Source organism: Zosterops lateralis, assembly GCF_965231275.1.
Source record: "Zosterops lateralis genome assembly, chromosome: 4".
Lineage (NCBI taxonomy): Eukaryota > Metazoa > Chordata > Aves > Passeriformes > Zosteropidae > Zosterops > Zosterops lateralis.
The window spans coordinates 29,258,196-29,283,643 of NC_139765.1; the positions used below are offsets into that span (position 1 = coordinate 29,258,196).

A 25,448-nucleotide genomic window follows, 5' to 3' on the forward strand; every position below is an offset into this window, starting at 1 on the left:
TAATAAAGCTATGGATCCTAGCATGCTGGGGGTGACTTTTCTCATGGAGGTGCAGAAGGCAGCATGGATAACCCTGGAAATGACAGTGGGAGCCCGCGGCGATGGGAAGCCATTGTCTGAACCACCTGCAGGTGTCTGCGCTGGGCACTAGAGGCTGCTGTGCTGCAGGCTATTGCAGCTGCCTGAAGCTGGGAAAAGGGCTGAGGAGCAGGTGCAGTGCAGCTGGCAATAACATTGCTCTCCTGCTCTTCTCATTATTTCAAAGCCTTACCGAGTTCAGGGCCAACTGCAGAAGTGGACTCTATGAAGCCACTCATTGCAAGTGCAGCTGTAAAAAAAGTGGTGTGTGTTCCTAGAAAAAGGAGGTTTGAAGATGTGAAGTGTTGCAGAAGTCTTCCAAGAGAGAAGTAACTGTCTGTGGCAGTGAAGAAAGTACATGCTGGGAGATGGGAGCGTCCAGAAGTGTGTGTGTACTGGAAGAGGAGCATTGCTATTAAATAAGATTGAGAGGTTAACAGATGCAGAGAATTGGAAAGTAGAGATAAAATACAGACAACATAGAGGACAGCTGTAAAAATTTGCTGTGATTTTTAAGACTGAATTATCACCTTCTTTATGAGAAAAGGCAGTTCAACACCCAGAAAACAGACTTTGGAAACAAACAAGACTAATTTGTTTAGTTTTAAACTTCTTGTGATTTTTTTAGTATGATTGTGATTTGGGGGATTCTAACTCATGGTGTTGATGATAACACTGAAAAGTTAATTCAATGCTGAATTTAACACGATTAGGTGTTACTATTGTAACCCTGTAATCTGAATAAAAATGCCAGCTGTTTTTAAGTCCAAGAACGAATTGCCTGTGTTTAATCACCTGTGACATGAAATTAATATATTCATCCTGTGCATTTTAGATAACCAGTGCGCTCCTAAGAGCGGATCCCCAGTCAACCATAAATCTCCATCAAGTGCCTTGTCTACAGTGTTACAAAGTATTCCATCTGGAAGAAAGCAGAAAAAAATTCCAGCAGCCCTCAAAGAAGTAAGTGTTTTATTGTTGCTATTATATCATCAATATTATTTTTGTAGGGAAAAAAAATCTGTATTTTAACCATCTTGTCTAGAATCAAAAGTCAAAATGTGTCTCTGAGGTTTGGGCTTTAGTTTTATACAGGCAGGGACATGAACCATGAAGCACTGTGTTAACTGCATAAACACCTGTGAGACTGTGATTCAGAGCTATAGTTAAACTGGTAATTTCTTTCTTGCTTCCCTGTTTCCCTGAATTGTGGTTTATCAGTGTACCAACAGTCAATGACATGACTTCTACACCAACTCAGCTCTTCGTTTATGATCAGGAAAGGTAGATTTTATGATTAGAAAGGTAGGTCTTGGGAATGGGAGGAAGTGATTTTTCAGCAGGTTTGATGATTACACCAAGCTGTGTGTTGCAGTCCACACACCAGAGGGAAGGGATGCCATCCAGACGGACATGGATAGGCAGGAGAGATGGGTCTATGTGAACCTCACAAAATTCAACAAGGCCAAGCACGAGGTCCTGCATGTTTGTCAAGGAAATCTCAAACATAAATACAGGCTGAGTGGAGAATGGATTGATGCCAGCCCTGGGGAGGAAGAGCTGGATGAAAAGATCAACATAAATTGGCGATGTGCACTCAGCCCAGAAAACCACCTGTGTCCTGGGCTGCATCCAAAGCAGCATGGCCAGCAGGGTGAGGGAGGGGATTCTGCCCCTCTGCTCTGGTGAGACTCCACCTGCAGTACAACTCTGGGGTCCCCAACTTAATAAGGACATGGACCTGCTGGAATGAGTCTAGAGGAGGGATACTAAGTTGAGGGAGGGCTGGAACACTTTTCCTGATAGAACAGGCTGAGAGACTTGGGATTGTTCAGTCTGGAGAAGCGAAGGCTCGAAGAGGATTTTGGAGCAGCCTTCCAGTACCAGAAGAGGGGCCTACAAGAAAGCTGGAGAGGGGCTTTTCACAAGGGCATGTAGTGATAGGACAAGGGGGACCCTTCATAAGTTGAAGGAGGGTAGGTTTAGATTAGATACCAGGAAGAAATTCTTTACTATAAAAGGATGGTAAGGAACTGGAACAGATTACCCGAAGAGATTGTGGACTCTCCATCCCTAGAAGTGTTCAAGACCAGACTGGAAGGGGCTTTGAGCCATCTAGGCTCTAAGGAAAGGTATCCCTGTCTGGGACAGGAGTTGGAATGAGAGGCTCTTTAAGGTCCCTTCCAAGCCAAACTCCTCTGTGATTCTATGGTTTTTCTTATATAGGAATGTGTGTTCTTCCGGCTGTATGTTTTCCTCAGTGTTTCAGCTCTCTCTTGTCCTGTTGTATCCAACTTAAATTCCAACCTTCATTTACTGGAAACCTCTCTTCCAGACCAGATAGATGGTAGCAGGTAAAATAATTTGTCCTTCATCCACCTGAGTGTGTTAGCAACATTAACCTGAGATCAGCTAAGAATTTCAGTTTCTGACAGGTAGGGCTCTGGAAATCTGTTAAAAAAAAAAAAAAAAAAAAAAAAAAAAGCTGTACTGTGAAATCTTATTATGATTTGTTGATTCATTTTGTTTTTCCTCTTCAGGTTTCAGCAAATACGGAAGACTCTACAATGAGTGGCTACCTACACAGATCTAAAGGCAGTAAGAAACCATGGAAACACCTGTGGTTTGTTATAAAAAATAAGGTGCTATACACATATGCTGCTAGTGAGGTAAGAGGCCACAAATTAGAAATTAATTATGCAATGATAATACTATCTTTGTAACAAAGTTGCTTATTCTTATGCTCTAGGAAAAAAAAGCTATAGAATTAGATCAGTATTTGATCTGATTGTGATGCAGTATTTTGAAAAGGCCCAGTGAGGCTCACTACCATAATACATTGATATAGCTATGCTGTTTCTGATTCTAGATCTAGCAGTATCTCTGCACTGCACACCACTGCTCAGTTGTAGGTATGTTCTGAGTCAGTTGAATACATGGGGGGTCTGTTTGCATGCATCACAGTGTACGAGTGGCAAAGGCAACATTATAAATGCATCTTGAACTATCTTGTTCTGCAGTTCCATAAAGTATTTTCAATGCTTGCAAAAGGAGTAAGCAAAATCTCTTTACTTCTCCTCAAAGTGTTGTCTTCAGCCTGGAGTTGTTATTTGATATAAAAGAAATGCATCTTATGTAATGGCATTTACTTTTTTGTTTAGAATGTGTAGTCCTATTGCAGTGTGGAATAATCTCTAACATATACATGCATATATATATATGGTATGTATACGTGGTATCCCAACATGTGCTGAGGATGTAGTTTTATTGCATCTTAGAATGTTCTTAGAATGTTTTGTAACATATATGGATGTATTAATCTTGGGTTTCAGGTTTTTGTATTGTTTGTTTTAGTTTACTATTAGCTTTCAAGAGCAAAATATCCAAAGCATCTGTTTTAAGATATTGCTATTCTTCACTTCCTTTCAAAATGTAAGGCCCAACCTATCCTGGCCATGTAAAAAATTATCCTTCTTCACTCCACGTCACCCCCACTTTAGTTATTTCCTGATTTGTGCTCAGATTTGTTCCTGGGTTGTTCCTGCCAACCTTTATTTTAGAACTTCTGAATTATATCCAAAACTTGTGATGTTATTTCCACTACAGCACTGACAATACTAAAAAAAAGCCCAAGCCAAGTAGGTCTAAAAATAGCTTAAATAATTATGTAGAAAACAATTACTTTTACATCAATTAGAAAATCATTTCAGAGCATTGTGTCTCTTCTGGCCTTTGCAAAGAAAACTTTGGCAGAGGTAAAAAAAGAGCAAAGTTTTTGACAGTCACCTTAAATTTTCTTTAGCTTCGCTTTCTCTGAGATATCAGCCTTACAGAGCAGCTTCAGTTTGCAGTTCACAATCACAAAATTAATTCTTTCCTTAAACTGAGGAATATCTGTCCTTAGTTTTCATCTTGGTGAGCTATTGCAGGGGACATTGTTTAGAGACTCTAAAGGGAAGGTGCAGTGTTGCCTTGGCCATTTAAGCTACTTATATTTGTTCCAAGTGATAGAAAGATCAATGGTAAAGAAATCACCTGTTAGTGGTATGATGACCTGAGACAGTAAAACAGATTGCTCTCAGCCTTACGTGACTCCTTTCCAATATCAAGAAATGCTGCTGTCACAGGACACTTTTCTTTCATTATAGAGGCAGTTACCAAAATCTTCACCTGATATGTCAGTGTTTATGTAAATTTGGGGAGGTTTTGGTCATTTTTTTTCTTCTGTTCATAAGCATTGCAGGACCATGCCTAGTTACAAAACATTGTTTTGGAATTTGCATAGGATAAAAATACTTTTTTTTCCCTTTCCAAAAATGCTGTGTATTGTGTTCACTAATAAAAAGACACAAGTATTAAATAAAAGGAAAAGTAACTGAGGTAAATGAGGAAGGGTCTTTTCTAGTCAACTGTTTGTGAACACTCAGCAACCTTGTTTTCCCCTATCCTGTTAATTTTCAATAAAAGAAAGTGAGATAAGTTTAGCCATTTAAAGATTTGGAAATTACTTCAGTACTTGAGAACACAGGTTGCCTCTGTAGCTCCTCCTTTTAGCATACCCAGTGCAGTTAATAACATCCCACTTCATTTCTGAGCTTGCTGGAGACAGCACTGGGCTTGATGGGCCTCTGGGCTGCTGCCAGGTGGTGGCTGATCTGTTGATACAAGAAGTCCTTGCCAGGCAGAATGATGAGACCATGCAGTGAAAGCCAAGGTAGATGCTATCAGGGAAATGAAAAGAGGATCAGCAATGTTGAAGTCTGTGAGGTTTTATTTCCTGCCCCCTGACTCATGCATGGAGGATAGGAAAAGTTGCATTCTGTGCGTGTCCATTTATAACAATTGTTATATTATTTATAACTATTTATATTGTATTTATAACAATTGTATTGTCTGCTGCAGTGTATGAAATCTAAATGCATGCCTTAGAATGTCTTACAAGCTCTAATTTTGTATTTTTTCCTTTTTTCCCTGTTACGTAGGATGTGGCAGCATTAGAGAGCCAGCCTTTACTTGGATTCACAGTCAGTGAAGTAAAAGGTGAAAACTCAGAGTCTAGAGTGTTCCATTTACTGCACAAAAACACTTTATTTTACATATTCAAGGCAGATGATCCCCACTCAGCTCAAAAGTAAGAAACTATTTGAATTCATTTCTGTTACACATTTCTAGAAAATTCAGAAGTGGTGAATGTTAATATTCACACATTAAGCATATGTATAAAAGATCCATATTATATCATAAGAAAATGAAAGTTTTAAATTATTTAAACATAAGGTTCTGGTTTCATTAGGGCTTCTGGGATTAAGGAAGCAGACTCACCTCTGCAAAGGACTGAATGTAGAATGAGAAAGTCAAAGAATAAAACAAGAAATCTTTCCTTGCCCATTCCTCTCACCCTGGTCTACTCAAGTGAAAATTGAATGTTACCTTTGGAGAAATCCAGAAAATGTTTTTAAGAATTAATTGATATGCTCCTTTTTTTATTTCACCTGTTCATATTAGTTATTTTTAATCAATATATGGGAGTTAAAAATAAAGCAAACACTAAAACTGGGGGGCCAAGGTTTGAAGTGTTATGAGCTGATGCCCATGAGCACCTAGGCATGCACTCAGACCAAGAGCTTGCATTCAAAGAACATTCACACAAGCTGTTTCGCTTCAAGTCCTGTCCAAATTTGGAGTCATATTTATCAAGCTATGTATTGTGTCAGTTTCATAGAAAATAGCCTGGAAGCTTGTCATTAATCAGTAGAAAACATTTGCTACATGATTCATAAAGTAAACTAGAAATGAGCATAGAAGGAATATATGTAAGCTGTCTGTCTTATCTGACTGGTTTCATTGCAGTTTCCCCAAATTAATTTTACATTATTAAGTAGATTCGACGCATTTACAAATCCATTATTAATACTTAGCATTCAAATGGCTGCAGGTTTAGTTTTCTGCAAATTAGAAAGATACTATACTATACTATACTAAAAACAAAGTATCCAGTACAACAGGAAATTTTGAACAGCTGAGAGTGTGCTTAATGACACTTCTCTACAGAAAAAAATCTGGAAGTCTTTATTTGATTTTTGGGAGTGTAAAAGGTCCTTTGTTAATTAAGATACTATACTGTTGTTTCCCGTGTCCTCATTTCTACTATATAAAGCAAACTAAAAAAAACCCCAGGCATTCAATAGGTTTATTTTTCTACTCAGACAATGGCTCTTCTCATCAGAAGAAAACTTGAAATTGGACATAGTGTATTTTACTGAGGTTAGAAATAACATTAAGTACTTTGCATTTCAAGCTTTCTCCAAGTATTTAATATCCTTAGGAGATTTATGCAGAACCTTCAGCATAAATACTGCTTTTACAGCCTTAAAAGGAAAAACAGAAATATTCTCTTGGCCTGTTTGCATCAGTGGGCACTATTTTTTCCTGATAGGATCAAAGAAATATCTGATATATTTGTCTAAGTGCAGTAATAAATTTTAACTGATGGTTACTTTTCAATGTGGTTTTAAATTCCAGTGCTATGTTCAATGCTTAAGCTGCTTATGTTTTTTTTTTTTTTTTTTTGGCTGATGTATTCCACTTTAGTTGTTTTTAATGTAGGCACTGGAAAATACTAAAAATATTACTAAAAAGTAAGGTAGATGTTTGAGCTGTGTGTGCAGACATGTGTGAGCACTAATACATGATTAATATGTTCATGCCAAGAGCTTGAATTCAAAGAAAATACACACAGTTACAAAAATTAAATGCTCAGGGCAAGGAAGAGCCAACATCTGTGACTAATGTTTAGATACTCTATGAATATCAAACCAATTTGAATTTCCATGATAAAGATTGTTACAGTCTTTGTCTCATTCAGTTCTTCCAAGGTTTCCACTCAGGAAAAGATTTCATATTTTGTGGGCCTCTTACCTTTACATACAGACAGTTCAGCGCTCACTCAGAAAACAGAATTATTTGTTCTGTAACATTGGAGTGCTTTAGTAACATTAATTTTTGCCTCCTTCAGAAGTTGAGGATGTTTATTACCCCCCTAACCAAGTAGAAAAAGAAACCACAGCTATAGGGAGCAAAAGTGTCTGAATATTAACTTTGACTTTTCAGTCTTGGAAAAGAAAGAAACTTGTCTTGGAAAAGAAACCTTGGATCAGCTGTTTGGGACTTCCCCCTGTGTCCTCTTTGCCCTTCCCTGCCTTTCCATGTGCCAGGTGACTTCCTCCCTCAGCCCCAGCAGTCCTGGCTTTTGCCTGCTGCAGAAGCAGAGCGTGGGTTGTGCAGATAGCTGCCTCAGTGCCAGCAGTGTCCTGATTTCTCCCACATCATGTTTGCACTGAAAAAGAGAAGGGGGTATTGGGGGTTTTTAAAGAACCTTGGCAAAGACTACTTTTTGAGCATTTGCTTTCCCAGCTTCACTGGTTCTTCATGCACGTCACTTCAGTATGGGAGAGGTACAGACAAAAGCTCCCATCAGATAGCCTTGTGCCAGGCAGCTCAGTATGTTTGACTCATTGGGTAGCTTTTGGTATTTGCACTCACAGACTAACTGATAGTGAGAGTATGATGTTATTTCTTGTGTGAATCTGTAGCTAGTGACAGCAATGAGATTTATTCTTTTATTAGCTACTTCCTAACAGTGTTTAATTTTCTAACAGGTGGATAGAAGCTTTTCAAGAAGGCACTGTATTATAGCAGTGTCAGCACTGTGTCTGCAAGTTTAAAGGAAAATATGTAAGGATGGTCATAAAACAGAATACAACTGTTTAAAGAAACAGAATCCATCGCAACCTACACAAAATTGTATATTTGTCAGGATTAGGAGTTGTTGCATTTTTAGTGTAAAGTAATATTTTTCTAAAGAATTGTATGTATTTCTGTGTTTATACAAAATGTGTTATTTATTAAATTCCAATGTTTACTTAAATGGGCAGAATTATTTGTGCATTGAAGTTCAAAGTGTCCTCAGAATGGCAGATTGTTGGTCAACAGATTCATAAACTTTATGCTTTATCAAAAAAACCCCACAAAACAGATTTGTTGCAGTTGTACATTTCCTCGTGATTTGTGTATAGGTTCTTGAGTTGCTGATGTTCACTTTGCAATTTAGCAAGAACAGATTGGTATAGGAATTTCACAGATTTGGGATCTTTGTTGACTATGTAAGCTCCTTTGTGAGAAGTTGTATGATACTGATGCTCCTTTCCTTGAATGGCAGTTGAAATCTTGCATACTGATACATTAAAACAGTACAACAAATTCTGTATCACAAAACCAAAATACGGTTCAATTATACCGGTTTGTAATTACAGGAATAAGGCACTAGAGCTGTTACAGTACTACAGATGCCAAAGAGACTAAATGAGTTATCTTTCAGCAATTACAGGATGTATTATCTTTTTACGTTTCCAGTAATAATTCGGGCAGCGTGAAAATACACTTTTGATAATCAAAGGCAAAATATCTTATTTGTTTCAAAACTTCATGTCAAATGAGTTCTGTACACATTATGAAACACTGTATAAACTATTGTTCAAAGAACAGTAAACAAATATGTGTACCCTCCTCTCTGAAAATTTTAAAACTATTGTATATTTAAATATTATGTTTAAACTGGAATTGCCATACCAAGACAACTGAGCTTTTTTAGTGCAGAAGGCATTCAAAATGCATACCATTCTTTGAAATACCTTTTGTTTGCAATATCATTTGTTCTGTTTGACACTTTAAAACAGAGTTCAGCTTTAGGTGTTTGGGTGTTTGTTTTTTTTTTTTTTTTTTTTTTTTTTTTTTTTTTTTTTTTTTTTTTTTTTTTTCTTAAAGAAAATCATCAGTATACCTCATTAGGAAATACTTACTGATGATTCTGGTGCATTTATTTTATTTAACTTTTTAAAAATTTTAACACTGTAATAGCATATATGGAACTAAAACTATGAAACCCACATGAAAAGAAGCCATTTTTATGTCAAATGCAATGCATATGTAGTCAGCTGATTTTACTGTATGAACACTTGTCATAGTCCCCTGAATCAAGCTAGTTGTGGTAAGGAAATTAAGAGCAATTAACTTTTAATTAATAGTTTGAGTTCCACGTTAATAGCTATTCTGTGGCCTCACAGCAGAAAGAGATGATAGAACAGGTAATATTCATCACGAAAAGGCCAAGAATGAAAATGCAAACCAAAATTCTCTCACTCCCTTGATATACCTCAAGGTCAGGTCCAAGATACTAACAGAGCTCTAAAGAAGTTTAATTTCCAAGAGCTTCTCTAAAGTTAGTAGTGGGCCTGGAAGTCAAATTCTTAATATTAACTATACAAGAAATTTCATTGACTTCCAGCATTTCAGTAGAGTACCTTATGAATCAGGGACTTAGGGCTGTAGATCTGACTGCCCTCAGGAAGGCGAGAGATTTGACCAGATAGTGTTGGAAATGCAGTTGGAGTCTGATTAAAGCCTTTATTCTCTCTTATTGTAATACAAATGTGCTAAATGAATATTTTCCTCTTGTTATATACAAAAGTCTTTTACTTAATTTTCAAAAACTACTGCTGACTGAAGCTAAGTAAATTATTACCATGTCTCTTCAGGGTGATTTCTGACATGATTTTTCACTGTATCCAAAACAAAACTGATATCAATATAACATAAATGTGATGTGTCTCTTCTGGTTTATAGTATCAAAGGAAAGAGCTTCTTCATATTTTCATAGGGACTGCACACCAACGAAGATGGCAAGTCCTGAAGCAGCAAATGAATCAGAAATTTGGCTAGAAGCAAGCTAATTTAATTTCAGTTTATGCTTTGATATTTTCCCTGCTGCAAAACAGAGCAATAAAGTCAAAACACACACTGAATAAGGTTCCCAAGTTCTGCTTCACGTGGTGTCAAACTACCTCTAGTTTGTGGTGCAGAGGGAGAAAATAGTTTAAAGTGTTCTGAAATCAGAGAACTTCTTCCAGAAGTGGCTGATCAATCAAAAAAATTGTGACAGAAATAGACTGGAACAGAGCCTTATAAACAGTAGTATACATATTACAGTCACATAATGTGTGAAATAAATTATCTTTGTAAACGTGTTTGAATATTTCTTTTCCTCACTCCTGCATTAGTGCTTTGTGTCATATGAAGAACCCACAACACAAGCATTTTCACAACACTCTCAGATGGTTGCTTTTCAAACTTGCCCTATTTCTCCAGTTCACCTCCCAGTTTGATTCATTACCATCAAAAGTAAAATATTCACATCTTGATTTGGCTAAACACTAAAACAAGATCAGAAGTTTTTAGACATCTCACTACCTCTTCTTATAAGAATCTATATATAGTTTGTAAGCAATTTAAGATGGGTTAGTAGAGTATGAGACAAACATTAGCATTGAATATTAGTTCTAACATTTTTATTCATAGATAAATTAAAGTTTCTAGAATCTTGAATTCTCTTTAACTTAAAACTGTGTGCCCAAAGGACTTAAACTGAGCAGCTAGCTGTGGAACACATTTTACTAAATATTTTGTGCATGGAAACTCGATTACTCAACTATGCTTATTACATCATAATGTAAAGAGATGTCTGGAAAGACACATCCAGTGCATTTGTTTGCTGTAACTGCTGTCTCCTATTTACTATCCAAATAGGCTTTTATTTGGAGCAGTCCTAAATCATACTGTTTAAAAGGAAGAATAGAATCTTTATTTTGTAACTGTTTAAAGTTGTAAATATTCCTGTGGATGTTCATCATTTTTTGTATAAATAAATTCACATTATTTGAGTCTGTGTCTTTTAATATTTTCAGGTTTTATGTATTATGGAATCTGTGTATTCAGTGATTTTCAAACAGCAGAACTTGTTGCCATTGCCTGCACATCAGTCTTATTTTAAAAATCACTCAAAAGAATTAAGGAGGTTAATGTCTATGTGAAGATCAAATGAAGGATTTTACATTAATAAATCCTTTTGCAAAATTTAGTTCTGCTGTATCAGTCAAAGCATGCCTGAATCACAGCTTCTGTTGGCATTGAGTCCTGCACATGGGTGGGTGCCCCAGCAGGCAGAGTGTCTGGAAAAGGACCAGGGGGTGCTGATCAACAGCAGCTGAACACAAGCCAGCTGTGCCCAGGTGGCCAAGAAGGCCGATGGCATCCTGGCCTGGATCAGCAACAGTTGTGGCCAGCAGGAGCAGGGCAGTGACTGTTCCCATGTACTTGATGCTGGTGAGGTCACGCCTCAATTGCCATGTCCAGTTCTGGCACTGCAAGAACGACTCTGAGGTGCTGGAGAGTGTCCAGGGAAGGGCAACGGAGCTGGGGAAGGGCTGGAGCACAAGTCTGATGAGGAGTGGCTGAGGGGCTGTTTCATCTGGAGACAAGGAGGCTCAGGGGAGACCTTACGGATCCCTTCAAGCACCTGAAAGGAGGTTGTAGCCACATGCTCAGCTTCTTCTCTCAAATAACAAGGAACAGGACAAGAGGAAATGGCTTCAGTTGCAAAAGGGGAGATTTAGATTAGATGTTAGGAAAAACTCTTCATTTGAAGGGTTGCCAAGCACTGGCACAGACAGCCCTGTGGAGGACTCACCATCCCTGGGGGTATTTAAAAGAGGTGCAGATGTGGCACTTTGGGACGTGGTTTAAGTGGTGGATTTAGCAGTTGCTGGGCTGAGTGGGACTCAATGATCTCACAGGTTTTTTCCAATCTACATGATTCTTTAATTCTATAAGTATTTTAGCAGGGCATGTAAGGTAGAGATTTTTCTGTCAGGTTAGTTATGCTGTTTCCTTATATATGTTTGAAAGCGATTTTTTGAAAACTTGCAGTAATAGCAGAAAAGGTTTTGCTTCTCTGTGTGTTTTTGATAGGGATGTCTCTTGTAATCCTGGCTGACACAGCTACAGAGGCATGCCTTCTTATATAGATCAAGTATGAATTGGGTCACTTGCTAAGAAAAAAACAAAGTATGTTTTACTGGTTACAGTGACATTTCTGCTGTACTGAGGATATCAGAATACTTGGCTTAAATAAGCTTTGGTGCAAATTACTTGGCATTTGTTAAATTAAACTGCTCTAAGCTCCATCATTTAGAAAGTGGATGTGCAGCTCAAGCTAGTTCGGGAAGTGACAAGTACTATAAATTGGGAGTGCTGGAACATTTGACACTTAAAGGAATTGCTTAGAGAGTTAATTTTTTTGACTTAGAAATTCTTCACTGAGTTAATTTACATTTGGTGTTTGAGAATGTCTTTGATCAAAGAGCAAAATAAGATGCTTCCAAGTACTGACTGAACTAGTGATCTTGAGCTAGGGTTGATAGATACAAGTGCAGCTGTGGGACTGGGACTGGGAAGAGTAAAGGAATTGACAAGAGCGTGCATAATACATAAATTTACTTGTATTCTTTGGGTTTTTTTCCTATCAATGCCACTCAGATGTTGATGCTTATGTCATCTGATTCAGTAGAAATTGCATTAAATGATCTAAATGATTTTCAGATCATGAAATTGCACATACATCCCCAGTGACCTAAATGATCTTGGAAGTTGCTGCTGATCTCTGATCACAGCTACACCATCTTCATTGAACAGATGAAAAAGGAAGAAGGGAAAGGCTATACTTAAAGAATAAAATTCCTATTTAAAATCAAGGTAATTTGAAATAATTAGCATAAACAAAGTAAGTAGCTAACACAGCCTTGGTCCAAACAGATGTCGAGACAGAGCCAGAACAGCAGGAGGTTGTTCCTGTGGCATTAGCCCAGGAGGAGCAGGCATTCATTGGCAGCCAGGCCATTGTCTTCCCAAGAGCAACACAGGGCACTGTTACACTGAAGGACGGAACTTGCTTCTGCCACGCAGGTAAAGCCCAGCTCTGTCAGACTCAGCTGGCTGAACTGCAGCGACTGTGCGAGGCACTTGTGTGTGCCCCTATCACGTTGCACGTTTCAAGCCCAGTGTGCCAGGCTTGCTCATGGATCTGCCTCAGCCGGGAGAGCCCACCAAACTCCCCAAAGCCCAATGCTGTGCACCCGTGCTGTTCAATGCTTGGTCCCGTTTCTCCACCGGGAACTGCAGGGGCTTTTGGAGACTTGTGCCCTCCTCTCGACGGGCACAACACTCGAGAATGGTGTTCTGGTTTGGACCCCTCACTCTAAAAAGCAGCATCCAAAGGTGGTCAACAAGGCTCATGAAGGGTCCCGAAAATACGCTCTGTGAGGAAGGCCTGAGGGAGCTGTGTTTGTTTAATCTCAAGAAGAGGAGGCCCAGGGGGCCCTCATGGCTCTCTCTCACAACCACCTGTAAGAACAGTGTACTGAGGTCAGGACTGATCTCCTCTACCGTGCCTGCACTGAGAGAAATAAAGAACTGGCTTTAAGCGCTACCAAGAGAGATTTCCAGATTAGAAAATATCTTTTTCCCGTTAGAATGGTCGGGCACTGGAATAGGCTGTGTCAGGGATGCCGGAGTCACCACGGCAGGGGGTGTTTTCAGAGGCGTCTGGACCTGGCGGTGGGTGGTGTGGTTTGGGCGTTACAGTGGCAGCACCGCTGGCCGGGCGGCTGGACTGGGCCATCTGAAAGGTCCGTTCGAACCGCGATGAGCCTGTGCTCCCACGGCCCGGGCTCTCTCGGCCCGGGCTCTCTCGGCCGGGCTCCCGCGGTCTCCCGGCCCGGGCTCTCTCGGCCCGGGGTCTCCCGGCCGGGCTCCCACGGCCCGGTGTCTCTCGGCCCGGTGTCTCTCGGCCCGGTGTCTCACGGTCCGGTGTCTCCCGGCCGGGCTCCCGCGGTCTCACGGCCCAGCCGGTCCCGGTCCCGTCGCGCCCCTGACCGGGCCCCGCCCCCCCCGCGGCGCGCGCGGCCGCCAGTCTCGAGCGGGGCGCAGGCGCAGAGGCCGCGGCGGGGCGGGGCGGAGCGGCGGCGGGGCGGGGTCGCGAACTCTGACCCCCGGGAACCGGAGCCGCGCCGCCGCTAAGGAAACCCGCCGGACCGGCCGCCGGGCCCGCCAGGTGAGAGAGGGACCCCCGGCAGCCGAGAGGCGCCCCCCGCAGCGGGCGCGGCCCGGCGGCGGGAGCGCGGGGAGAACGGCGGCCGCGCTGTAACGGAGCGGGCCCGCGCGGCTCCCGCCGCCCCCGCCGCGGAACGTGGAGCGGAGCGCGCCCGCCCCGCCCCGGGCCCGGCCCGGCCCCGGCGGCCCCGCGCCCCCCGACCTTTCACCTACAGGAACCGCTTGCGCGTCCCGCCGCCCCGCATCCGGCCGCTTCCCGCGGGGCCGGGCCGGGGAGCCGCGGGGGGAGGCGGCGGGCGATGCCCCCTGGTGCCGGGCCCGGCCCGCGCAGCCATTTTGTGCGGGGCCGCGGCGGGCGGGCACCCCGGGCGGGGGGGGTGGGATGAGATGAGAGGGCGGCGGGGAGCGCTGGCGGCGGGCGGGCACCCCGGGCAGGGGGATGGGATGAGATGAGGGGGCGGCGGGGCGGGCACCCCGGCCGGGGGGATGAGATGAGATGAGATGAGGGGGCGGCGGGGAGCGCTGGCGGCGGAGGGGCCCCGGCACTGCGCCATTGCTCGGCCCCGGCGCATCTCCCTTTCCCCCTCCCGCGCCTCGGCATTCCCGAGGGGTGACCTGCCCTTCCCCGAGCCCCCGGGCGCTCTCTGACCGCCGACGGCATCACCACCCTTCCGGTGTGCTCCTATTGTATGTCCCCGGCCGCTATCAGGGGTTATTTGGGTTAAGGCAGCCCTGAACAACAGCCCGTATTATTTTCATTGGGTCAGATGACCCTGTCGCTGTTCCTTATTTTGTCTCGTTCCGTGGGGTATTTCTTCTAAGCTGCGGGGTTTGTGGAGTCTTTATTTTTTATTTGTTGCCATGTACTGCTTTAAATGTGAAAAGCACGGCGGCCCGCCCAGGATGCAGGTTACACTTGCAGGTTGTGGAGGGAGCAGAGGAGATGCCATGTGTTGTGCGAGTGAATTTACGCAACAGAAGACGGGAAAAAAGCCTTGATACTGGTTTTACTGAAAAACGAGGGTGTGGACGTGATTCCTGAAAAACCAAATCTCTGATTTGAAGCTACTAATGTCAGAGGAGTGGACTTATGAAAGTGGTGTAGCAGGAAAAGCTGCATCCACACTTGCCATGGAAAAATAAGATGGGAAAAAGTTCCAATAGTTTTCTGCAGGACAGCTTCCTGATTTTGGAATCAGCCTTATATAAGTACAAATAGAAGTATCCGATTGGTGGGAAAATATCACAATTTCTGTGCCAGTTCAGACAGTGTTCATCTGGTGACCCTTTGTAATTTTGTATGGCTTTTTCTGTAAGTTAGTTTTCTGAAAATAATTCTGTGAATATTTTCTCCATCCCCTTAAGTCCATGGTTGGCAGTTGGGACATGAGATGTCCAACAGAGCGTGTCCCCATGGCTTGCTCCTTGCTGTACAGCTTCACTCAGAGACACTTGTTTGAGTGAACTCTTAAGGTCTGGGAAATGTTTGCCTGCTCCTCTCTGTAGCTCTTTCTCCAGAGATGTTGCTGAACCTCTCCTGTCGCAGGGCTGAGTATTTCCATGTGATGGTGTCAGCTGCACGTGTGTGATAATGCAGGGAGGGCACTGAGGTCATCCCCAGGGGCGTGCACTGCTCAGAATGGGTGGGCACCACCAGCTGCATCTGCTGCCTTCTGCAACAACAAATCAAGGTGCTCATTACAGAAAGAGGCTCGCAGTAGATAAATTAACTAGCTTGAACTTTTCTCCTCAATTTTTATTAATGTTTCTGGTTTTCTTACTGGTTGTATCTTCTTGTGAAATGTACTCTTGAAGGGAACAGGTTTCATGGGAATTCTGATATCTTTAAGAATAGTCGTATGTCAGGCTAGATTGCGGGATAGGAGGGATTTTTTGTTTGGGGTTTTCATGTTTTTGGTGCTTTTTAAAAATCTGCCCTAATTTTACAATTTAAGGTTCTTAGCCTGTGAAGAGAAAGCCCTGAGCAACATGTGTAACTCTGAAGCTAACATCATTTTGGGGGGAAAAGGGGTTGAACCAGATGACTTGCAGAAGTACCTTTCAGCATTAATTATTTCATGATTATATTGTTATTAAAGGTCGGGGGAGCAGACAGGTGTGCAGGGAACCAAAACCAAACAAAACCCCACTGATATTGTAGCATGCAGTTAAATAGCTCACCTGTGAAATTCAGCTACAGAATGCTTATAGGTAATGTGGTAGTCCAGGGAAAACTGACTTTGATCCATAATGTGAAATCTTGTATTTACAATAGTAAGATTAGTTTGTTCCCTATGCTTATACTCAATTTTTGCTGTAATTTATTGTGTGCTTATTGTATTGTGCAATTAAAGTTTGTGCAGTCAGTGAATTTGCTGGAGTTTCCCTGGAGTTTGTGAAGGAAAGGCTACTCCCTAAAGGAAGTAATTTGTGTCTAATGTTTGGGTCAAAAAAAAAGCAGTACCTCTTGCTTAACTAAGGAGTTTAACTATGTAAGAACTAGACCCGTGCCACATCTTGACTTGTCCATGTTTGTTCGGCTGGTGGACGAAGTGGCTCCCAGCTGGCAAGTGCTGCAGCTGGTCCAGGGTGTGTGTCTGTCCTGCCTCAGCAGCCATCCTGGCCTAAGCACTTTTAACAGTAGCCTTTGCTAACCTGGGTTATTTTGGCTGATGGAGATGAGGGAGCCCTCTGGGCTGTGGTGGGTGTAACATCCCCTGTGAAGGAGCAGTAACCTGCTGGGGAGGGTCACCCACCTGCTCTGCCTGCCACAGCTCTGCTTTTTGTCACACACAGGTGGGGTGTGCACCCAGCAGTGACTGTCACGGGAAATGAAACTGTACCTGGGCTACTTTCTGGTGAAGTTTTGGGGTTTTTTTTTACCCTCAGTGGTGTTTTGAGCTGCTTTTAGCACTTTAAACTTGTGCCTGTATGTTAGTAGGGTTAAGTAACCCGCTGCAAAACAGAATTGTATCAGTAGAATTTTATGGATAAAACTGCGAAGGTACGCTTAATTAGATTCTTACTCTCGTGTGTGCAGACCTGTCCATATTTTTACCCTTCAGTCATCAGCTTTAATTCCAGAGATTACTGCATTACTTGCCAAAAATCTTAAATCAGCAAAGGATTTATTTTTTGTAAAACCAAACTCTTTAAAATTCCAGTTCTCTGAGACTGGAAGATGGCTTGTGCTGTCTGAGTCCAGTGTATGTGATTATGCGGTGCTGCAGATTCTGTAGGGAAATACCTTCCTTCCTGAAAATCGTGGTCTAAGAACTGCCTTTCTGTATCAATATTTAGATATTTTTTTTCACTTTGCTAGGCCTTCTCTAAAAGGCTGTTTACATTTGTTTAACTTAAATTACTTTTGTTCAACTTGGTAGTAGGCCAGGCTGGACTAAGCTCAGTATTTGAATGCTTAAATTTGTCAGAAGTTAAAGTGGAAACTTGAAAAATATAAACCACCAAAAAACTGGAGCCAAACCCTCTGCTATTGCCATATTAGCTCTTATAGACGGTTATTTCATTCCAAATAAGTTGAGGTTCTGTTTATAATTTAGCAGTAACTTTGTGGTGTGAGAACTATCCCATTTAGTGTGGTAATGTGTTTCCTTTGAAGTATTAGCTGGACACTGTGTCAACATGACTCTTAATTGGACTTAATATGAAGATTTTTTCAGAGTGCTTTTCACATGTTTATAGGAATTTTAAAAATCCCAAACCCAACAAAACAAATTCACAAATACACACCCATGCCCTCTTAACAAAATCTAATCCTGTGTAGTAGATAACAAAGGAAAAAACCAGGGAATCACAAAATGACTTGGGTTGGGACAGAATATAAAGATCATCTGGTTCCAACTCCCCTGCCCTGGACAGGGAAGCCATGCTCTACATTAGTTTGCTCAGAGCCCCACCAAACCTGGCCTGGAATGTTTCCAGGGATGGAGCATCCACAGATTCTCTGGGCAACCTATTTTAGGGCCTCACCATCCTCACAGTAAAGAACTTCTTAATATCTAATCTAAACCTGCTCTCTTTCAGTTTGAAGCCATTCCCCCTTGTCCTGTCACTACACACCCTTGGAAAAAGTTCCTCTCCACCTTTCTTGTAGGATCCCATCAGGTACTAGAAGGCTGCAGTTAGGTCACCCCAAGGCTTCTCTTTTCCAAGCTGAACAATCCCGGTTCTCTCAGCCTTTCCTCACGGGAGAGGTGCTCCATCCCTCTGATCCTCTTGGTGGCCTCCTCTGGACCCTCTCCAACAGGTCCATGTCCTTCCTGTGCTGGGAGCCCAGAGCTGGATGCAGCACTGCAGGTGGGGTCTCACAGGAGCAGAGCAGAGGGGCAGAATCCCCTCCCTCCTCTGCTGCCCACGGGGTTTGGATGCAGCCCAGGACATGTTTGGCTCTCTGGGCTGAGAGTGCACACTGCTGGGTCATGTCCAGCCTTTCATCCAGGAGAACACTCAAGTCCTTGGCAGGGCTGCTCTCCATCCCCCATACTCCTGTGAGTAGACTCCACTTGCAGACAGCCCTCTCCCCTTTCCTCTTCCTTCTTTTCCCAGTTGGCTGTGGGACTAGTGAGCTAAGTCAGCTCACCTGTAGCTGATGGGACAGGTTCTAGCAATACCAGATAAAAGAAGCAGGAGCCAAAGCCAGAAGTGGGACTCTATCTGTTTGGTGGCCCAGATTGTAAAATGATTTGTCAGTCACCTGAAAATTTATCCTAGTGATTCTGTTTTCCAGTGTTTCCTCCCGCTGTAGAACTTGCTTGCAAGAAAAGAGAGCACTGATTTTAAATTAATTGCACAGGCATGCCAATAAATGCATCTCTTTCTGTATTGCTCTGTGCCTTTTAATTACTCCCTTATGCTTTTGCAATCATCTCATTTTCCCTTGCTTGCCTGCAGGTCCAGCTGCTTCAGTTTCGTGTTGTTACTTGTCCCTTATATATGTGCTGTGTAAATCTTGCTCTCATGTGAGTTTAAAAACAGTATCTAGCTGGGTGTCAAGGGTCACATAAATATTCCTCAGTTCATTGGTAAAGACAGTCTTACGCCTTTAAATATGCTAACTGTTCTACCCTCTTGAACAGTGTGGTTTATAGAACAATAATCCAAGAATAGCTCATTTAGCTTGCCATATTCATTGAGCTTTTCCTGTATGAAGCACTGAGCACAGTAGCATCATTTGTTTCACAAATGTGTTTGAATTCCTTGGCTTAATTTATTATCTATAAAGCATTGCAGAGAGCTGCTCTAGCGTATAGAGAATCTTGGGGGGTTCTTATTTAAGCATTAACTCAGGCACATTTAATCATAGAGGGATTGTTAAGTCTGTTCTATTTTATGTGTAGGAGTTTATTAAACAGCTTTGGCACAGGCTATGCTGAATTCTTAATTAGTATATGATTAGTTTGATAATGAAAGCGAGGACTAGTTTCCATATTAAGGTACAGAGTACCTGTAAGCCCAGTGTGATGACCTGAGCTAAAATCATCAGTTGACTTTGAGGTGTATTGAAATCATTAAGTACTGAAGCAGTATGACAGAGAGAGATTGTTTCCTCTTCTTTTGCAGTTAGTTTTCTGTTATATTAACATTTTGAGCTTTTCTAAAAAGTCGTGTTGACCTTTCTGCATTTGTCTTTGCTGTGTGTTGTGGTTTAATCCCAGGCAGCCCCTTGCTCCCCCACCAGTGGGACTGGAGAGAGTATTGGAAGGGTAAAAGCTGGAAAACTCATGGGTTAATATGGAAACCATTCAGTAGGGAAAGCAAAAACAACACAGACAAGCAAAGTGAAACAAAGAATAATTCACTGTATCCATTTGACAGGCAGGTGTTCAGCCATCTCCAGGGCTGGTTGCTGGCTGAATATCCGATGTAATGGCAGGGTCCTATCATGCATAATGGTTACTTGGGAAGACAAATCCCATTGCTCTTTCCATTTTTATATACTAAGCATGATGTCACATAGTATAGAATATACATTTGGTCACCTCTCCTGGCTGTATCTGTTATGCACGTCCCATGTACCTCCAACTTCCTCACCAGTCTGGCAGCACAAAAAGCAGAAAAGGTCTTGGCTGTGTGTGAGCACTGCTCAGAAGTAAAAAAAAATCTCTGTATTATCAGCCCTGTGTTTGTGACAAATCCAAAATAGAGCCCCATATCAGCTACTGCAAAGAAAATTAACCTTTCCAGCCCAAACCACCACACTGATAAAGAACAAAAAGTAAAGTTCACAGTAACTTCTGCAGTCATAACTAGTTAATGTACCTGTACCTCTAAAGTATTTAGAACATACTTGTGTAACTTTGTTAGTTTAACAGGTTGATTTCATCTAGGAAAGACTCCTGTATTAGGACACATTCCATACGTAGTAATTAGAAGAATCCTTATTCATTCCATACATACAGAGTCAAACTGGTTTAACAGTGCCAGCAGGGTAAGTTAAACTACTAAAATTTTACAAACATTGTTTTTGTACCAGTAAAACTGATCAGGTGTATGACAGTTTATTTACTTTTTTCCAAAGTAAAGATCTTTGGAATGGATAGAATTTTGTCGTGTTGTATCTTCAGGCTGATGTGGTTTATTCTTACTCATTTAAGGGATATTACATCAGAATCAAGGCACTTGATAGTGGGGCAGCTATACCAACAGTGTAATATAATAAAATGAGAGATGCTGTTATTGATATCAAATTGAGCATCAAAACATAGAGAAATGTACTTCCTGCTACTACTTTTAAAGTCCTTAGTCTACACTGGTATAATATTTTAAAATACTATTAGTAGGAAGCTCCTACTAGGACAATTAAAGTTGTGTAACTTTCTCTCTGGAGAAGGCTGAGTTAAACAGTGATGTCTGCTGGGTATAACTTAACTGTACTAGTGGAGAGGTTAGTGCTTCTGACTACCAACCTTCAAAATTGCTGTCTGCTCTTATGGGAATGTTTTCTGACCTGTTTCAGTTGAAGTAGGCCTGAAATACCTTTAAAAAGTAAGTATTTCGTAAGTTATTTTGACTAAAACGTAGAGAAAACTCTGGCACATAAAAGCTGAGGAAGAAGTAGAGAGGAGGGATTTAATTGGTGCAAGCTAATGAGTTTTCCACTGCTGTGGTGGCCTACACAGTGCTTATCTAAAGTGGCAGTGGAGCACCACTGGGCTTGACAATGCCAGATTCACTACCACCCTGTTTATAATAACTGATTATAGTGATGCATTTAAAAATAATTCTGAGTCTTGTCAAGAAGGCTCACTAACTCATTTACTAGGGACATAAACTAACAATATGTAACTTACAGACAAAAAGATTGAAGCATTTTGAGTCTGAAGATTGAACAGAAAAGCAGTAAATGCATTTTAATGCATTTAAGAGGAAGTCTAATGCCCGCCTTCTGTCAAAATGCCTGCTTTTTGGTGCTGCTTTTAGTGGATGGGGGAATTGAGCTTTTGTAAGGAAAAGAGATTGCTATATAATTCTGTTAATTATTTTTTTCAAATGTTTTTGAAATGGCTTCCTTTTTTATTTAATTATGTGGCAAGTAATGCTGTCAAACACTCAAGTAATAAATTTGTGAAGAAGTGCAGTGATATCCTTGTAAAGCAGGTCTAATCAGTATAAGTACAGATGCTGATATTTGTGCTACTCTGTATCTAGAGCAGCAGAAGCAAACCATTTCTGTCCTGTGGATCTTCTCAGAAGGGGATTTTTCCCTATTCCCAGAAATAAGAAAATATGCAAAGGGATCATCACAAACTAAGGGAACCAAGGCTACCAAACTAGAATGTACTAGAATTTGCAGAGGCAACCGTCTAATCATGTTGACAGTCTCAAAGTTGTTAATTTGACATAGTTGTCAGCAACACATCTTTTTAAAGGAACAATTTAGACATGTTGTTTGTTTTTGTAGTTTTACAGTGTGTCAGATCTTAATGGTAGGTCTGCAGGAGGTTGTAGAAAGACGTAAGAGCTTAAGCTGTGACAGTGTCATTGGCTAAATGGCCTTGGGACAAAGCACTTCTTACCACTTCATTTTTCAGAAATTTTGTGGTAAAAGTAAAGGCAAGGATCTTAGTCTGATGTGAAAAAGGGAAACCAATAGAGCAATCGAACAATATTTGTTATAAGCAGCTATTGGCTCGCTGGTTGAAACAGCAACACTTGAAAATAATTTTTGCAAGAGAATTCAAAGTGAGATGTAAATGAGGTAAAACTATTTGGGCAATGTTTGTAAACAATGTAATTGTTGTTGTAATTATCCTGCTTGTGTGTTGGCAGGAGCCTTGGTCTCCTTTCTCCCTTGTAGTCATAATGTAACTAGTATTATTACAATTCTGTTGGACGTTATAAAGCAGATCCTAAAAGTATATGCAACTTTTTAACTTTGAGGTCTCTGATCTTGCAGAATTCGAGGTTTCCTCCTTTCAAAGTTTTAGATAACTTTAGAAGGGAAATAAAAATGTGACTAGCAGTCTTAAGTATCTGAATAAAGTTTGGTTTATCATGATTTGTCTCATTCATTTTGAAAGGAGAGTATTCTAGGGAAAAACCTGTCAATTAATTGACTCCATCTACTTCTTTCCTATACTAGCAATAAACATTTCTCATGTACGGGCTTGCATATCCTTTGGTTTTGACGAGCATGGAAAAGAGCATTTCTGAAATCAAGAAGATTCACATTAGATGAGAACACCTTGAAGATCACTTCTGGTTATTGAAGATCAAAACTCAGACTGATGATACTTAGAATCATTAAGGTTGAAAAAAGATCAAGTCCAGCTGTTAACCCAGCACCCCTGTGGTTGCCACTAAGTCTGGTGCTACACACACGTGCATTTTGAACACTTGCAGGGATGGCAATTCCACTGCTTCCCTGGGGCTGTCTGTACCAATGCCTGACTATCCTTTCAGGGAAGAAATTTTTCTGAGTATCTAATCTAAAGCTCCCTTGGTACAGGTCCTTTCAGGTGCTTGTAGAGAGCAGTAACTTTCTGCTGAGCCTCCTTTTCTCCACTGAACAGCCCCACCTCTCTCAGCCACTCCTCCCGCTCCAGACCTTGCACCAGCTCTGGACTGCTCCAGCACCTCAGTGTCTTTCCTGCAGTGCGGGGCCCAGGACTGGACATTGCAATTGAGACGTGGCCTTATAAGTGCTGAGTACGGGGGGACAGTCACTGCCCTGCTCCTGCTGGCCACACTGTGCCTGATCCAGGCCAGGATACTATTGGCCTTCTTGGCCACCTGGGCACAGCTGGCTTGTGTTCAGCCACTGTTGACCAGCACAGCCAGGCCTCAGCCCACTGATCCAGCCTGTCCAGGTCCCTCTGCAGATCCATCCTACCTTCCAGCAGGTCAGCACTCCTGCCTCGCTTAGTCTCATCTGCAAACTTAGCGAGGGTACCCTTGATTCCCTTATCCACATCATTGATAAATGTATTAGATAGGGCTGATCCCATGTTGAGCCCTGGGGAGCACCACTGGAGATGGACCACGAGCTGGACATAGCTCCATTTACCACCACTCTGGGCCCAGCCAGGCAGCCAGTTTTGTACCCAGGGAAAAGCACCCCTGTTCAAGCCGTGAGTTGCCAGTTTTCCAGGAGAATGCTGGGGGAGATGGTGTTTGCTAAACTCTGGGTAGACAACATCAACGGCCTTTCCTTCATCCCCTAGGTAATTTTTTTTCCTGGGAAATGAAGGTTATGAGGTGCTAAGGGAACATTTCTCAGTTTCAGTTGAAGCTTTGAAGTTAGAATACATGTGTCATTTCATGTGAAACAATTCAGCCACTGAGAATGTTGGCTGCAGTAACTCAGGAAAGGAAGCTTTCAAAAAACATGAAAAATGTGCTAAATATTAAAATTCACAGAATAGAAGAAAAACAGCTGAAGTGGTTTTTTTTCTCCTAAATTCCTTACAGGGATGTCTAAAGGGTGGTTAAGCATACCTGATGTGAAGTCTAACACAGATACCCTAGGTAAGCAAAATATGAACTACGAAACCTTTTACAGCTTTCCCAAAGTGAGCTGAGAATTTGTAGATAGTTCTCCTTGACCTATCCTGCTTCCCTGTCCCCAGGGGAAGATGCACAGCTTAACACATAAGCTGCTCCTCGCAGAGGTGACCTTCCTTCTTTGCTGAAGTGGCTGTGGGCTTGTCTGACTCCAGGGTGAGCTGCATCAGGCAGCTGGCTGGGCCAAAAGCAATGAATGGGTGCAGTTTCATGGTGCAGTTCAACTGAATTATCAGCTGCCCACCAATGACAATGGAATGGAGGTTTGTCTCCTCTTTAAATCTTCATCTTTTCCTCCCTCTCTTGACTTAGAACAACATATTCTCCCTTTTGTCTGCGATAGAATGAATCTGACTGCAAAAGAAATCAGTTCAGTGTGCTTACCTAATGATGTTCGCTACATTTCTGCCAGCTGAGTTTTCTCTCCTTTTAGTGAGTTGAATTTTCCTACTGTGTGGTCAAGACCACTGCAGCTTGGTCAGGGTGAGCAGGACCTCCTTCCTGGGGGTGAGCTGTAAATTCTGTTCAAACTGCTTTTGAAATTTCCTTGTCTCTGCAAGTAAGAAAGAAGTTTCTTCCAGTTCAGTTGCTCGAACTGACTTCTCAAACATAATGTGTATGCCAGTGCAAGAAGAGATGAAATTATAAACCAAAAATGGAAAATAGGATAGGAACGCCTATTTAGCTCTCTGTATCTGTAGTTGACCTGCAACATGAAATGCTGTCTAAGAGTTTATACTTGAAATATTGAAGGTGATTTTTTTCACTATTATACATGCTTTTCAAAGCAAAGTTGCGTGATTTCAATTAAGATATTTTAGTACAGAGTACTGGTGTTACAAATACTGGTTTTGTCAGTGCCCTTTGGTTTGAGGATCATTGAGTTAAATAAAGCAACAATACACAAAAGAACCTACTTCTGAATGTTTATGCAAATTGAAAGTGTAAGTGTCAAAATATAAAGCACCATGTGATTAATATGTAAATTCTTGTCAATAATAGTGAGTACATTCGTTTTCCATTGTGTGCGTGCCTCACGTGCTCAAACTCAGATGATTCATGTACCTTTGACAGCTGGTTCTGCATCCATAAGTTTAATCTCCTTGTGCTTGTTCCAGACAGCATGAAGAGGTAGGACAGGTTCAACCTTTTCTTCAGCCAGGTTCCTCTTCATCGTAAGAGTTCAGTGTTGTTTGTGTACTTGATGTCCTATGTTCATGCAGGTGTAGTTCAAATGAATCTCTCTTAGATAAGTTTTAAAAATTCACTGCTAATGGTTTATGCCTCTCTTAGAGCCAGTTTCCCTACGACTGGGGCATCGTAGTTGAATACATATGTATTCCTTC

General features: G+C 41.7%; 2 protein-coding genes across 5 annotated transcripts in view; both read left to right on the forward strand.

The window, feature by feature from the left end:
• The window catches only part of FGD6 (FYVE, RhoGEF and PH domain containing 6), a 73,277-nt gene extending 62,424 nt beyond the window's left edge, over positions 1–10,853 (forward strand). The window contains exons 18-21 of the mRNA XM_083860243.1: positions 914–1,041; positions 2,619–2,747; positions 5,061–5,209; positions 7,737–10,853. Coding sequence (XP_083716369.1) covers positions 914–1,041; positions 2,619–2,747; positions 5,061–5,209; positions 7,737–7,773 — 443 coding nt within the window. The 3' untranslated portion in view covers positions 7,774–10,853. The remainder of the gene's footprint in view (positions 1–913; positions 1,042–2,618; positions 2,748–5,060; positions 5,210–7,736) is intronic.
• A 3,147-nt stretch (positions 10,854–14,000) lies between these two features.
• NR2C1 (nuclear receptor subfamily 2 group C member 1) overlaps positions 14,001–25,448 on the forward strand; it is a 53,906-nt gene continuing 42,458 nt past the window's right edge. Inside the window, exons 1-2 of one of the 4 annotated variants that reach the window (XM_083859930.1) lie at positions 14,001–14,080; positions 24,010–24,066. The gene's annotated coding sequence lies outside the window, so the exon portion shown is untranslated. The remainder of the gene's footprint in view (positions 14,081–24,009; positions 24,067–25,448) is intronic. The other 3 variants (XM_083859932.1, XM_083859933.1, XM_083859931.1) reach the window with 3 other exon arrangements.